This window comes from Corylus avellana, chromosome ca8 (genome assembly GCF_901000735.1).
Source record: "Corylus avellana chromosome ca8, CavTom2PMs-1.0".
In the NCBI taxonomy this organism is placed as follows: Eukaryota; Viridiplantae; Streptophyta; class Magnoliopsida; order Fagales; family Betulaceae; genus Corylus; species Corylus avellana.
Window position 1 is genome coordinate 4,415,018 of NC_081548.1, and position 15,718 is coordinate 4,430,735.

Here is a 15,718-nt window from a genome sequence, read left to right on the forward strand (position 1 = left end):
TTTCACTAATATTTTTTTTTTAGACCAATGGATTCACTTTCCTAGGCTAGTTTGGGCTGCAAGCGCTCTAAGCCCAAGTGGGCTTATGACGGGCTAAGTTTGAAACAAGACAAGAGACAAGAACATACACACCCATCCTAAATTACCTTTTCAGGTAATTACATCTGAAACAAAGAAAAGCCCAAAGTCCCATTTCTCATATGCCAACGAGGGGGCCCTGTACATTTGTAGCCCAATAGGGTTTAACGTTCGAAGATCAGGGATTCAGGGTTCAGCTCCTCCATTAACACACTTTCCGGTCTCTGCTTTTCTCTCTTTGAAATTCTGTTCTGGGAACTCGCTTGTAGCACTAGAAGGGTCTGGGCCAGAAATGTCCTCAAAGAGAGCTACGATTCTCACAAACAACTTTCTCGTAGCACTATCCAAGGTATGTTCTTCACACAACTCATCATATTCAATCAAAACGCTCACTTTGCTGAGAAATCTCAGCACTGCCGCTGAAAGATCAGATTTTCAAAACGCTAATGGATATTACGTAGATAATTCTTTAGAATATCAGCAAAACCCTAGTGGGTATTACAGTGAGAGCCAAAATCCTAGAGCTTTTCACCAGAAATCAACTGGTTCTATTGGTGGAAGCTCAGTGGAGGTTCAGTGTGGCTCAAATCCCGCTGGGACTTGTAGGGAAAACGCAACAAATGATTTTGTGGAGAACCCAGTTGGGCAAACTGGAAGTTTTAGTGGGTTTTCTGGGCAAAATTATGGTGAGTTTCGGCAAAATTCAAACGAATATGATCAGAATTCTGGTGGGGCTTATAGGCAAAGCTCTAGCAGTAGATATCAGAGCAGCCCAGTTGAAGAAGGGGGAAACTTTAGTGGGAATAATGGTCAAAATAGTGGAAAGGCGCTGCAGAACCCAAGTGGGTTTTATGCAAATAATTTGAGAGGGTTCGAGCAGAATTCAAGTGGGTTTCATCAGAATAATAGTGAAGTTTATAGGGAAAGCACAATAAATGAAATGCAGAGCAACCAAGTTCAGCAAAATGGAAATTTTAGTGGGCATCATGGGTATAACAATGGAGAGTTCTCGCAGAACTATAATGGAGTTAACGCGCAGAGTACAATGAATTTACAACATAGTATGAATGGATTCTATGGGAGAAATAGAAATATACAAAATTCATATGGGTCTTACCAGGAGGGGCCTGGAGAAGTGAGGCAGAATCCTTATGGGTTTAATTCCCAAGGCCTTTCAGAATCTCATGGAAGCCTAATTGGGAACTACATGCAAAATTTTGGGCAAGCTCAGCAAACCCCGTATGACCGTAACTTAGGGAATGTTGGACTGAAGCAGCAAGTCCAAAGTGGGTGTCAGCAGAGCCCAAGTGATGGACAATATCATCAGAACCTACAAGTTGGACAATATCCGCCAAACTCTAATGCTTTTCATAATATGACAGGGAGTTCTCAATCACCGAGTCATCCAACACCTGAGGGGGAATCGGCTGAGATATCTGACAGTCACCCAGATGTTGGAACTCTTGAGGAGCTAGATGTCTTTTGCAAAGAGGGGAAAGTGAAGGAAGCTGTGGAAGTTTTGGGGTTGTTAGAGAAGCAGTGTATTCCTGTGAATTTGCCCCGATATTTACAGTTAATGAAGGCATGTGGTGAGGCTCAATCTATACAGGAGGCAAAATCTGTTCACGAACACATCTTAAGATCACAGTCCCCTCTCCAAGTGAGTACCTATAATGCAATCATAGAGATGTATTGGAAATGTGGTTCTATGGATGATGCGTTCACAGTGTTTGACACAATGCCGAAGCGGAATTTGACATCTTGGGATGCTATGATAACGTGGCTTGCTAAGAATGGTCTTGGGGAGGACGCCATTGATCTGTTCACTAAGTTTAAGGAAACAGGACTGAAACCTGATGGTCAAATGTTTATTGGGGTTTTCTCTGCTTGTGGTGTTTTGGGAGACATTAATGAAGGAATGTTGCACTTTGAATCGATGAGCAAGGATTATAGCATTGCCCCATCCATGAATCACTATGTTAGTGTGGTAGACATGCTAGGTGGTACAGGGTATCTGGATGAAGCTTTTGAATTCATTGAAAAGATGCCATTGGAACCAAGTGTTGATGTATGGGAAACCTTGATGAATCTCTGCAGAGTTCATGGGCACATGGAGCTTGGTGATCGTTGTGCTGAGCTTGTTGAGCAACTGGACCCCTCACGTTTGAATGAGCAATCGAAGGGCGGCCTTCTACCTGTGAAACCTTCAGACCTTGCAAAACAGAAAGAGAAAAAGAAACTAGCAAGTCAAAATCTTTTAGAAGTTAGGAGCCGAGTCCATGAATATCGGGCAGGAGATAGATCTCATCCTGGCACTGATAGGCTCTATACGGAACTTAGGGCTTTGAGGGCACAGATGAAAGAGACTGGTTATATACCAGATACTAGATTTGTGTTGCATGACATAGACCAGGAATCCAAGGAGGACGCTCTTCTTGCTCATAGTGAGAGACTTGCTATTGCTGATGGTCTTCTTAATAGTCCTGCTAGATCTCCTATTAGGATAATCAAGAATCTTCGTGTTTGTGGTGATTGCCACACTGCTCTGAAGATCATCTCAAAGCTCGTTGGCAGAGAACTCATTATACGAGATGCCAAGAGATTCCACCATTTCAAAGACGGGTTGTGCTCTTGCAGGGATTATTGGTGAACAGACTGAAAATTGAGGTACTATTTTATCATAACCTTTCTTTGTTTCTATTATATGTTCATGCTAGGTTCTGAATGTGGTCCTATATTCTTGTTAAGCTTGTTACTAATGCCCACTCTTGATGTAGGTCTTAAGTTGTCTCTAATTTTTTTTTTTACTCCCTCCTTTCTGTTGAGATGATTTGTATCCAATAATGTAGCTGGGTTATTATACCTTTAGCTTTAGCTTATTACAATTTTATCTAAAGTATGCTTCATCTTCAACTGGGCAAATATGAGTAGAGAACAAACGGAACTGTCTGGTTGCTTTTATCAAAATGTTGATTATATATATTTGATGCCTATGTGAAATAGCCTTTTTTCAGTGTTTGCCTTTTGTGGTGAGAATTGAGTTGCATGTAATTTCAGTTATGCATATCCAAAGCAAATGGAACTGCTACTATTTGAAGCAAGTTTTTGTGTACTTGGAAGTCAGATTTTAAATTGACTATGACACTGTTTATAGGTTCTGGGGAGGGTGTCGAGTTTGTTGATTTGTATGACTGACGTGCATGAGTTGGTTACAACCAGTGTTGTTAAAATTGTGCCTAGGCTTGCTTAAAGCACAAATCACCAAGTTAAAAACATTTCTTGATCTTCAATTGAAGTGCACTCAATAAAGCGCATTAAAAGTGTAAAAGGCACGTGTTTTTTTGTAGATGCACCAGAAGCATAAAAACACTTTTGTTGTTGATGTTGTTGTTGTTTTTAATGTTAAAAATAATGACTTGTCAGCAACCAATTGAAAATGACCATTGACTAGAGATACTCCCATTATGTGCCTGCACTTTTCTGGGTATGTTTTGTAAAATCGTCTGCTTGAATTGACCTTTCTACTATAGTTGGGTATATTTCATAATGCACATGAAAAAAACTTCTTAGAGTACGAGATAATGGTATCTGCTGTTATGTTTAAATTTTATTTGGTTTGTTTGTACTTTGCTGTGCATTTATGATTTTATTCATATGTGTTTATGGATATTTTAAGAAATGAAGGGCTTGTTTGGATATGCTTTCAATTTTGCTGCTTTTGAAATGCAATTTCTGAGGAAAAAATAAAAAAAATAACAATAAATAAATAAATAAATAAAAAGGTTTTGAGTTGTTTTGAAACATGACAAAGTGGTTGGCAACTATTGAGAGAACAACTGATTCTGTGTGCGAAAAACAGGAAGTGCATTTCGATCCAGACTGGTTTCCCCATGTTTTCAAGCGAAATCCATTTTTTAGGTTTTGAAAACATCTAAAATATGTTTCCAGTTTCAGTTAATTTTCTGGGAACTGGGTCCAGAAAACCAGTTTTCAGAAATCAAAATGCAAATTCCTTTTCCTGAAAACTGTTTTAAAAAACGAAATGCAAACAGGACTTAAATAGCCTACATAGGATTCAACCTTTGGGACCTAAATTCTGCATATATTTGAGCTAATAAGCTAAATAAATCATATTTTGATTATTTTCTAACTTTTCTGATCTAATATTATAAATAGTTTTCTTGGAAACAGGTATATACTACATTAAAAAGATGCGTGCTTTACATCAGTCAGGTGCATGCTTGTACTTTGCACTTAGTTCCATAAGGCCTTTGCACTCAAGTGCACCTTGAGCTTCTAACAACACTGGTTATAACACATATTCAGTTTGACTTGAACTATTTTGTTTTTAAAAAAAATACTATTTTTGTGTTCAAAGTAATTACTATTGTATTATTTTAATTTTTTTAAGTATAGTATAAGTAGCCAAATTTGTTTAAAAGCTTTGTGACGAGGAGACAGCGAGGAAGGCGAAAGTCATAAGTGATTTGGAGAGGTCCACTCTCATGGAGGAGGTGAGTTGGAGACATAAATCTAGGGCCTTGTGGTTAAGGGAGGGTGACAAGTGCACGGATGTTTTTTCACCGAATGGCCAGTTCTAATAGAAGAAATAACTCCATTGAATCCTTGCTTGTGGATGGTTCAATCTCTACCAACTAGAGTGAAATCAATGAATACATTGTGCAATGTTAGAATAACTTGTTTTCTGAGAAGTTCAATTGGCAATCTAAGTTGGATGGCCTTTCTTTTGATTCCATTGGTGAGGTTGATGCCAATTGGTTGGAGAGAGCATTTGAGAAAGGGGAGGTTGTGAAAGCTATGAACAGTGATAAGGTCCCAGGTCCTGACGGCTTCTCTTTGGCTTTCTTCCAAGCTTGTTGGGATGTTTTAGAGGAAGATATTATGAAGGTCTTTCTTGGCTTCCATGCTAGAGGCAAGTTTGAAAGGAGTCTAAACACTCCTTCCAAAGTTTCCAATGGCTACTGATCTCAGGATTTTCATTTGAGTAGTCTAATGAGTGGCATTTACAAAATCATAGCCAAGGTTCTAGTTAACAAGCTGGAAATGGTTTTGGAGAAGGTTTTCTCCAAGTCTTGGAATGCATTTATTCAGGGTCCTGTTCACATTGCTAATGAATGCCTTGATAGTAGAATTAGATCGGGGAAGTCGAGTGTTCTTTGCAAATTGGATATAGAAAAATCTTATGATCACGTCAATTGGGATTTTATGTTGTACTGGTACATGCTAAGGAAGAGCCTTTTTTTTTTTTTTGGGGGCGGGGGGGTTTGGGGGATGGGTGTACTTGGATTGCTCACTGTATTTCCTTGGTGCGTTTTTGTCTTGGTGAATGACACTCGCTTTGGTTTTTGTAATAGTTCTTGTGGCTTGAGACAGGGAGTAAGATGTTTGCTATTGTTATGGAGGCGTTGAGTAAGATGATCTTTGTTGCAGTGAGTGAGGGATTGTTGTCTGGATTTTCCGTGGGGACTAGAAATGATGGTGGGATTGATATCTCTCTGGTTAATCACCACTTATCCCAAAAGCTAAGCTCATAGAAATGAATGAATTTAATCATCTAATTTATATTCTAACATTCCCCCTCACATATGGGTTCAAACTCCCTTTTAATAAGTGAGGCCCAACACGTGGAATATTTAATTGAAATTAGGGGTGAATTGTGGAGTAAGGGTTTAAACTCATGACCTCTGAATCTGATATTATGTTCAATCACCTTTTATCCCAAGAGCTAAGCTTATAGGAAAATATGAATTTAATCATTTAATTTATATTCTAATACTTATCTCTTGTTTGCGAATGATACTTTATTTTTTTGTGGGGCCGATCCAAATCACCTTCGTATTTTACGATGTTTGTTCTTATGTTTTGAATAGGTCTTCCTTTGGGTGCGTCGTTTAAAGTCAAATCTATTTGAGATGGCATTATTAAGAAGATTGAACGTCAATTGGCTGGTTGGAAGCGGTTGTACTTGTTTAAAGGGGGTAGGATTAAGAGATAGGCCATGTTGAAATTGGTGGTGGACCTTAAATATGGTAGTTAGTGGGGCGGGTGATGCTCTAATGGAGTCAATGGGTAGTATGGGGTGGGACTATGGAAATTCATTAGGAGGGGTTGGGAGGAATTTTCTAGTTTTACTAGATTTGAGGTGGGAGACGACTCAAAGGTTAGTTTTTGGCATGACGTATGGTGTGGGGTGCTGCCCTTGAAGGGAGCGTATCCGGAGTTGTTTAGCATTGTCTACCTTAGGGATGCTTCCGTGGCAGATTATCTCCAGTTCTCTATTGGCTCTTCTTAGTGGAACATTAATTTTTTTAGAGCAGCGCATGATTGGGAGTTGGAATTCTTTACTTCGTTCTTCGATCAGCTGTACTTCATTAGTTCGAGACAAGATGGTGTAGACAAGCTTTACTGAATCCCCTCCAAGAGAGGGCAATTTGAGGTTAACTCCTTCTATAATGTCTTAATTCCCCACGACAGCACCCCCTTTTCCTTGGAGGTGTATTTGGCGGAATAAGGCCCCTTTGAGAGGGGCTTCGCTTGGATGGCCGCTTTAGGTAAGATCCTCACTTGGGATAACTTAAGGAAGCGGCGTATCATTGTGTTTGATTGGTGTTGTTTGTGTAAGAAGAGTAGATAAATTGTCGACCATCTTTTACTCCTTTGCGAGTTAGCTAGTACGTTATGGAAAACTTTCTTTGGATTGTTCAGCTTGGTGTGGGTCATGGCTTGTCAACTGAGAGATCTCTTTGCTTGTTGGAGAGGGAAGTTTGATTGCCCTTTGAGTGAAGCTGCTTGGAAGATGATTCCATTATGCTTTATGTGGTGTATTTGTAGAGAAAAAAATGATAGAAGATTTGAAGACAGAAAAAAAAAAAAAAGAAAAAAAAGACGGTAGTAGAATTAAATGCCTTCTTTAACTCTTATTTTTGTTGGATGATTGCATATGGTTGTTTTCATATTTTTAGTTTCCATGACTCTTTTGACGGTGGGGAACCCTCTAAGGCAGGGTTCGTGTACCTACCCGTGAAGGATAAACCCTGGACCTATGTAACACACTCCCACCACATAGGTTGGTGAAATTTGGCTTTCGCCAGGGATTTGGGTCCAAGGAGTTGTTTGCACCCAAAGTGATTCGAGTCTTAAACCTAATGGTTATGCCACCAAAGTCCAAGTCCTTCACCACTTGAGCCAAACCAAGGTGAAGGACTGCACAGATTCAGTATATCTAATATATAATTTTCACTATTGATCATTGCTAATGATATTGCAATATATTGTTTATCCTCATCCTTTTGAGAGCAGCTAGTAATTTTGTGAACTAATATTAGTGCAAGTATACTAATGCAGTCAAACAAAATTAAAACAGAAGTTGCCAAGAAGAGCCTAAAGTAGAAAACTATTTGTTAAAAAATTAGTTATAACTGATTTATATTAGCTAACACTATATTGGATGTTAAAAATATTTTTTTTACTTGCAACTTGCAAGTTCCCATCATTGTTAGATGTCAAAGAAGTAATCTTTGCACATTGACATAGTAGATGGCTACTGGATGCAGTGGGGGTTGCATGTCAGAGGCCTAGCTGCAAGATCACCTGCTCCCTGTACTAGTCATCATTTGGGCACCATTGAGTGTAAACCTTATAGCTCTTTGATGACTTACTGCCTCCAACTAAAGGCTCTTATAATCTACAATTGCAAAAAGAACTCTGGATGAAGCTTTTTTGTGTTTCATTATTTCTTGGAATGGAGTGAGAAGGTCTGAGCATCTCATTATTTATAGGATTTTTTATTTTATTTTTATTTGTTAGTTTATTTTCTTTTCATCTTTAGTTTTTTATATCTTATTTTACCTCTTTTTTGTAGTTGTTGTGCTTCTGGGTTTGTAAGCCAGGTTTAGAAACTGGAATTAACTAATCTCATTTTTGGATCAGTTATGCAGGTCTTACCTTGAGATTTGAAGGAAAAGCCTTGGAGCTTACTCACAGGGAAACCAGTGAAGAAAATTGCATACAACATGTCTAAATCAGTTCTGGGAAGCAACAAAATCTGTGTCCCTAGATTGGATGATATTTTGCTCTTTTCAGGGTGTTTTGTCCATTGATTTGACTGAGGCAAACAACAAGGAAATGGTGTAGTCTCAGCCACTAAAGCATTATTCTTTCCAAATACTCTTGAGATAGCTGATTGTTCTTCTCTGCCATATTAACTTCAAACATCTCAAAATTTATATCTTATTATTTCCCTTTATGTTCACTAGCAATCTCTATCTTTGTAATATGAGGTCCAGCCCCCAATTTTGATGGTAAAGGTTGGTTGTAATCAGCACATTACCATTTTTCTTTTGCTATGTGTGATTTCTTAGAAGATGTAGGGGAAGGAAACAAGCCCTAAAGCAAACTGGCAGTTAATTAGGTTAACTGCCTAGACTACATTTTTATGAAATCTAGCATCTGTATGAGTAGGGATTTGCAACTGTCTTGTGGGGTTAGCATTCGGCAGGTTTTGATGTTGTGACAACGTATGTTTGATAGACTCTTTTCAGAACTCTTTTATTGAGGGGTGTGCACCAATTTTGTTGGAGTCGGAAACATCCTTTTCGCCTTTTGCTTTTGTCGGAGTCGGAAAATCTTCAAGCAAAAGTATAGGAGGTTTCTGTCTTGTAGTGTGCTTTTATGGATTTTTTTTTTTCTTTTTTTCTTTCTAAATTGCAATATATATATATATATATTCTTCGAGATGAAGAAGAGGTCTTCGCCTTCAAAGGCGAACCTCGTCTTCGAAGGAGAAGACGGCGGACAACTCTTCATCTTGGAAGACAGTTCTTCAAATTCATCTTTAGACGCATGAATAGGGTTTGGAACCTAAAGGTGATGGAGATGGGGTAAAGAAGGAACAAAAAAAATAAAGAATAAGGGGGTTGTGGTAGGATTTCGAATCATTTCGGCCGAAGCCTCAATGAGATGAATTGAGATGAATAAATAGGCACATCAAAACGACGTTGTTACGGTCTTAGTTGATTTCAAAATTTATGTACAAAATAATGTCGTTTCACTATTTTTTTTAAAATACATTTTAAAGTTCATGTTGGATTTATTCGAGATTTTATACCCATTTTCGATTTCTGACCCAACTTCATTTAGAAATCCAAAATGATATTGAACATCCGAGATTCTTTTGATGAAAGCCGGCTTGTGCACGGTTCAAAAGTTGGAGGGGGGGAGGGGTTCAAAAGTTGGAGGGGGTTGAGTTTTTGCTCACCCTTGCTTTCTATCCTTTTAAAAATTGAAAAACATTTTCACAAAATACATTTCAAAATCAAAATATAAAACACGTTTAAGAAAACTTTTCATACATTTCTCCAAGAGTATTTTGAAGACACGTGCTTATGTTCTCAATTGTAGATATTGACTTATTACTAATAAAAAAAAAATTAGAAGAAAGAGGTGGTTGTGTGGCCACCCCAACCAGAGAGAACAGATGGTCGCCTGACCACCCATACATTTTTATTTTTGTTTATTTTTATGAAAGCAAATCTTAAATTTGTGGTTTCACAAACACTCTTCAGCTTATCAAACAAATTTTCTTGGTGGATTGGATTCCACAAATATACTTTTCAAATGTGAATCTCCACAGAACAAATACATCTCAATTTTTTCCTTTTCAAAAACTCTTAACAAACATAAACATACCCATAGTTCCCATCTTATGTAATTCAACGGATGGATGCTAGTTTAAGATGGTTTTAGATTGAAGCTTGTAAGTTTATTCTCTAAATTATGATTTGGACATAAATATTAAATCCCATTACCAGTTTTGAGTTTATATCGGCAATTTTAGGCACAACAAGCCTGTGGGAAAGCTCGGTAATCATTCAACGCATGGTCGTTTATGATTTCTCCATTAAAGCAAAAAAAAAAATGACGAAGAAGAATTAAAAAAAAAAATCGAACAACCGGCGTCGTTTGTAGAGAACGACAGTGAATATTCAGAGAATGTATACAAAACGGCGCAACAATAGTTTAGCCCATTACATAACTTCAAGGATTTGGGCGGTCTTGGTGAAAAAGAAGCAACTGGAGAGGACAATTCGATCCCATGGCGGAGGGTTCTCAGAAACCACAAGAGGAGCCATGGAGAGTCCTCGAATTCTACAGTGGCATTGGTGGCATGGTATTACGCTTCCAAAACCCTAAAATTTTCTTCTTCTTCTTCTTCTTCTTCTTCTTTGTGTGTTGAATGGATTGATTCTTGTTTTATGGTTTGGTTAGAGGTACTCGCTGATGAAGGCGGGCGTGAATGCGAAAGTAGTGGAAGCCTTCGATATAAATGACAAAGCCAACGATGTTTACGAGCACAACTTTGGTCACCGTCCCCATCAGGTTTTTGCTTAAACTGCTATATACTGCTTGTTTTGCTTTCAGAAGTAGGATTGTGGGGTGCAACTCTGTGCTCCCAATTGATAAATGCAATCTTGTGCTGCTGAACTTTTTGCTAGAATGTTCATAATGATTATTATACTGTCTAATGCTTCATTGAAGTTCATGTAGTTTTTCACTTGATTACACATTGTCATGGTTAAAATTTGATAGTTCATCACTTCCCAGTTTTAAATATGTGGTGTTAGGCTTTTAATCATCCAAGAAAATGGATTTTACTAGTTAATCGATAGAAAATTGTGTATTCCAGAAAAGGGTAACTTCGTACTAGTCATTTTCAGCAGGTTTATACTTGTGCTTTGAGCTGCTAAAAAAACCAGGATTTCCTTTAGGCTTCAAATTGTTTGTGTTTGGCTTTTTTACTTATTGTGTCAAAGAATTCTCTATAGTCACAAACTTTGTCTTGTCCTAAATATGTTGGTCGGCATAGGGTAATATTCAGAGCCTGACAGCTGCTGATCTCGACAGCTATGGGGCTCATGCGTGGCTTCTTTCTCCTCCCTGCCAACCTTACACTCGGCAAGGTGAGCCGTTAATGCTTCTTGCTTTATGGATTATTTTGTTAATTGGTCAATAGTTTCACAAGATATCTTATGACTAGGTCTCCAGAAGCACTCCGGTGATGCTAGGGCATTGTCTTTTCTCAAGATTCTTGAACTTATACCACATACGTCACAGCCTCCAAGTATGTTATTTGTGGAAAATGTCGTTGGATTTGAGGTTTGTTCTTAATATTTTGCTCAATGCTTGAATTTTAATTTCTTCTCGTGGTTGCAGATATCTGTCCTTTTCTGCTCAAGTAAATCTTTTTGCTTACTTGTTTTGTCCTTTTTTTTTCTCTTTGGTTGCAGACATCTGATACACACACGAAAATGATTGATATATTGGCAAAAACAAACTTTGTTGTACAGGAGTTCATATTGAGCCCTTTACAATTTGGCATCCCATATTCCAGGCCACGTTATTTTTGCCTGGTTCTCTCTCTCTCTCTTAGCTAGGATTTTATTAATTAGAGCTTTTTATTTTCATTTGTTATTCTTTTCACCTGGCTTTTTTAAAAGTGTCCTAAGCTGTGGAACTGACGAATTCATTAGGGTTTTGATTCTTAAGAAATCAGCTGGTTTTGATTCTTAAGAAATCAGCTCAGAAAGTTTAAAGGATTCCGTTTAAAATTATTAATCAGATTTTGACAACATAGAATTATTAATTTAGTTCTGCTTCACTCAACAAGATAAATTTGAGGTCGGTATATGATTTGCCAAACTATTTTTGGAATTATCTATTTTTAAAACCATCAATTTTGAATCAAATTGGGGGCCATTGTTTGGTGTTGTGATGGTCTTGGGCTTCCAAGTTCACATGTAAGATACAAGTCTTGAGAGTGACTACTTTGTGCAAAAAATGCTAAAGGGGAAGATCGTGTCCAATCCACCCCTACTAGGACCTCATTTAGGTGCGACCAACACTGGGTAATGACCCTTAATCAGTTTTGAACCAAATTGAGTTCCACGTTGACTGATTGTTAGTCATATAATGGACCTGTGATAATACACTTTTGGATAGAAATTTGTATAGTTATTGATTTTCTGTTGAACTTTTTTTCTTTTCAGAAAGTAGATTTGTGCAAATTTTATGAATTGGACTTAGATAGTCTTTGGCCAGGCAAATTTTCACTTAAAAACTGAGGTAAAGGCACCTTTCCACATATTCTGTAAAGGTGATCTTGTTGGATATGGGTGGTAATGGGGTTGATATCTTTATTCAGTGGGACTATAGAGGCTTCGATTTCACCTTTGATGGTTGAATAATCATGTTTATAGATAATTATGTTTTTTTCTTTTTTTTATTATTTCTTATATAAGATATTTAGTTATCCAGGATTTGGGAACTCAGTGTTATTCCTCTTTTCAAGAGTCTTTGAGTCTATTTGTGTGACCCATATTTGTTTTACTTGACAGGCAAAAAGGAAACCTTCATCTTTTCAAAATCAACTCCTCAATAACAGGCTACTTTGGTCCCCAAGCCCATTGTTTGGGCATGATGATAACACTGTGGCCATTGAACATGATCAATCACAAGAGAGCTGTGACGAATTGCTCCAGTCATGTGAGCCAGTAGAGAAATTTCTTGAATTCAAGAATCATAGTGACCAAATGGATACTGAATCTGGTTTGCTGGACACCACCATTGTTCCTATAGATGCTTATGGAGCTCTGGAGAAAAATGATAATGCGAATGGTCGTAATGATATTTCTTTAAACCAGTACCTTGTTCCATTAAGCTTGATAGAGCGGTGGGGAAGCGCTATGGGTATCCTTAATTTCTTTTCCTTGTCATTATTGCCTTCTCCTATTTACTATGTCATTATTTATATTGACCATCTCTCTCTTTCATTCTCTCTAAAGATATCCTTAAAAGACTTTAGATATTGTATATCCTGATTCAAAGCGTTGCTGTTGTTTTACTAAAAGTTATTATCGGTATGTGAAGGGGACTGGCTCACTTTTGGCTACTGTCCAGGTATGATTTCATTGAACTTGTGGATAGGTACAGAACCACATGGGACTCCAAGTTGAGCTAATTGGATGATGCATGCCCAAAAAGAAAAAAAAAAAAGAAACTCAATCGCTTTTAAAGCTAAAGAAGACAAAGACTTGCTGTCCATATCGTTCTAAACACTGAGAAGGATGATAATTAATGATATTATTAATTTTAGTTATTTTCACCTGTCTGTGCTAGTTTACAGTCATTTTATGGATCAACATCCTGCTTGGGTTTCAAAATATTGGGTTGGATATTTGACATGACACTTTGTGTCAAATTCTGGTGTACCTGACAAAACTCTGAATAATTATGTTACATCTTGATCTATTTAGTTTGTGCAAGAAAATTCGTACCTCTTGATACTTGCTCCTTTTCTTTTTCTTTTTTGACTGCTGGTGTCTTTTGAATAGTATCTTGCTATGGTTTTTCGTAGCCATGACTTATATAAATTGGTGGACATGCAGCCAAAGAAGAAAGGCAAATCATCTTCATTGAAGGAGCAGTGCCTTAGATTTTTTACTCCTAGGGAGGTATGTGCATTCTGCTCAATCTCTTTATTCTCCCTTTTTTTTTTCCTTCCAATTTTACTTTTCCTAATTGTGAAAGAGGTTTTCCCCTGCCCCCAAAATTAGGTTGCTAATCTACATTCTTTTCCGGAAGACTTTCACTTCCCGCAGCACATAAGCCTTCGACAACGGTATGTCTATATATAATATTTATACAGTTTTTTTTTTTTTGGTGGAAAAAATGGAAATTGAATCTTAGTTTACCGCTGATGAATCGGCTTCTTCTATATGCTTTATTCTGCTATATCTGCAAAATTTAACTATCATCTTCAAACCGATTATTGTAGACGATGGTCTTAAGATAATATGTTAAATGATTCAGTCGTTTTTGCTGCAGGTATGCATTGCTGGGTAACAGTTTAAGTATAGCAGTGGTTGCTCCCGTACTCCGATATTTATTTGCAGAGCCATCTGTTCAAATCATGCAGATTTTTCCTTCCAATGGTGCATATACCCATATCTAATTTCTAGCCTTGTGATGAGATCAACTTGATAATTAAATATTGCCATAAGTTTTGAATTATTAGGACCTAGGTATCACCCTAACTTTTATCCAATCTCTCCTCTCTCAATGACTAGGAGGCTCAAAAGTCTACTAATCATTCATGATATTGCCAATTTGCCGGTGTTCCAAGACAAACAAATGTTGACAGGTTGCAAATGCACGCGTTTAAAATGCTATAGTGATCAAGTGATTCTATTAAATGATGTGGAAGGACGATAGAGATTTTTAGCAATTTTGCTAGTACATGTAACTTACTTATCCAAACAAATCTTAGGTAGCATGCCCACTTGTTTGTAGGGGTTTAAACTCTATTCCGGTTAGCGGGTATTGGCTAAAATCGCTAACCGGAACCGGGATAACCAGTTGGTCAATTTTAAAAATTGGAACTGGTAACCGGCTATTGGTTATCCAGTTACCAATTGATAGCCGGTTATCCATACCGGTAACCGGGTCTTTAAAAAATTGGGTATTTTGGGTATTTGACATACATTTTGAGCTTAATTTAGTCCTTTTTGGTCATTTTTAAAAAACAACTACAACTTTTTTGGCCCAATAAGTTAGGCTTTGTTATGGTGATTAAAGAAAAAAAAAAAAGTAAAGTAAACGAAGTTATATATATATATATATATATATATATATACTCTATTACTGGTTATTATTATCGGTCCGGTTATTTCCAACCGCTTTTAAAAGCATTTGACCGGTTAGCCTGTTATCGGTTAGTGGTTGGTTATTAATTATAACAGGTTGGTTTATGCCCCTACCTGTTTGGGCAAGTGAATCCTATAGGGGCACTTGATATGTGCAGCAAATTGCTAGAGATTCTTAATTCTCAAAGTATAATTCTGAAAAGCGCAACACATCTCAGAATACTGTTCTTCTATTAATCATCGAAATTATATTCAAATTTTAGTGAAATTGGGTAATTTAAGAGAGGAAGCAGCAGGGCTCACTTGTCCCAAACAGGTTGGTCATGCATCCTAAGTTGTCTGAAACTGATGGACTCTTAGCTCTTTCTCTCTTAAGTTGTTTGAATTTTGGTAAAATTTGGGCAACCTAATTTTAAAAATCTTTGTCAACTTTGTATTTGCCCGTTCAAATGTGGCACAAGACATTTGAACAAGACTTGCAATGTTTTATGTTGAAAAGGGCAAAGTACCTTGAAAATAATAATAATAATAATAATAATAATATAGGAGTGTACGAAGGCAATGATGATATTAATTGTGATTTACAAATTCTGTGGTAGAGTGACTGCCTTATGAAATTAGCTTCAATGGAGACAGTAAGAATAAACTTGAGTTTCACTCCTAGGCAGGATCATTATGGATTGCTCTTGGAACGAGCTTCATCAAGCTTCAATCTCGTCTCAAAAAGAAAGCATTGATTAGGCTGAATCTCAAAATGAATTTACAAAACCTTAATGCCAAAATCAATGAAACAAAACCTCTATCTCTAACCTGTAAAATTTTGTTTCCTGCATGATTTTTTTTTTTTTTAATTGAAATTAAAAATATGGGTGAAAAAATCAAATACGAAATATAAAGAAAGGTAAAAACATTTATTTATT

At 37.1% G+C, this 15,718-nt stretch overlaps 2 protein-coding genes across 5 annotated transcripts; both read left to right on the top strand.

The window, feature by feature from the left end:
• Positions 1-220: 220 nt before the first annotated feature.
• On the top strand, positions 221-8,350 carry LOC132189187 (pentatricopeptide repeat-containing protein At4g32450, mitochondrial). Its single transcript, XM_059603782.1, has 2 exons — positions 221-2,745; positions 8,029-8,350. Exon 1 carries the CDS (start codon positions 371-373, stop codon positions 2,726-2,728), a length of 2,358 nt encoding a protein of 785 aa, XP_059459765.1. The 5' UTR covers positions 221-370; the 3' UTR covers positions 2,729-2,745; positions 8,029-8,350.
• A 1,790-nt stretch (positions 8,351-10,140) lies between these two features.
• Positions 10,141-14,306, top strand: LOC132189189 (tRNA (cytosine(38)-C(5))-methyltransferase 2). Of its 4 annotated transcripts, none has more exons than XM_059603783.1 (10): positions 10,141-10,267; positions 10,366-10,476; positions 10,964-11,057; positions 11,135-11,253; positions 11,385-11,507; positions 12,492-12,843; positions 12,959-13,053; positions 13,542-13,607; positions 13,710-13,774; positions 13,981-14,306. In XM_059603783.1, the coding sequence occupies exons 1-10, from the start codon at positions 10,193-10,195 to the stop codon at positions 14,105-14,107; spliced, it is 1,227 nt and encodes a 408-aa protein (XP_059459766.1). In that variant the 5' UTR covers positions 10,141-10,192; the 3' UTR covers positions 14,108-14,306. The 4 variants fall into 4 exon arrangements, with proteins under 4 accessions (XP_059459766.1, XP_059459767.1, XP_059459768.1 ...); XM_059603784.1 differs by having other exon boundaries at positions 10,176-10,267; positions 11,002-11,057; XM_059603785.1 differs by lacking the exon at positions 10,141-10,267 and having other exon boundaries at positions 10,387-10,476; positions 11,143-11,253.
• The last annotated feature ends 1,412 nt before the right edge of the window (positions 14,307-15,718 follow it).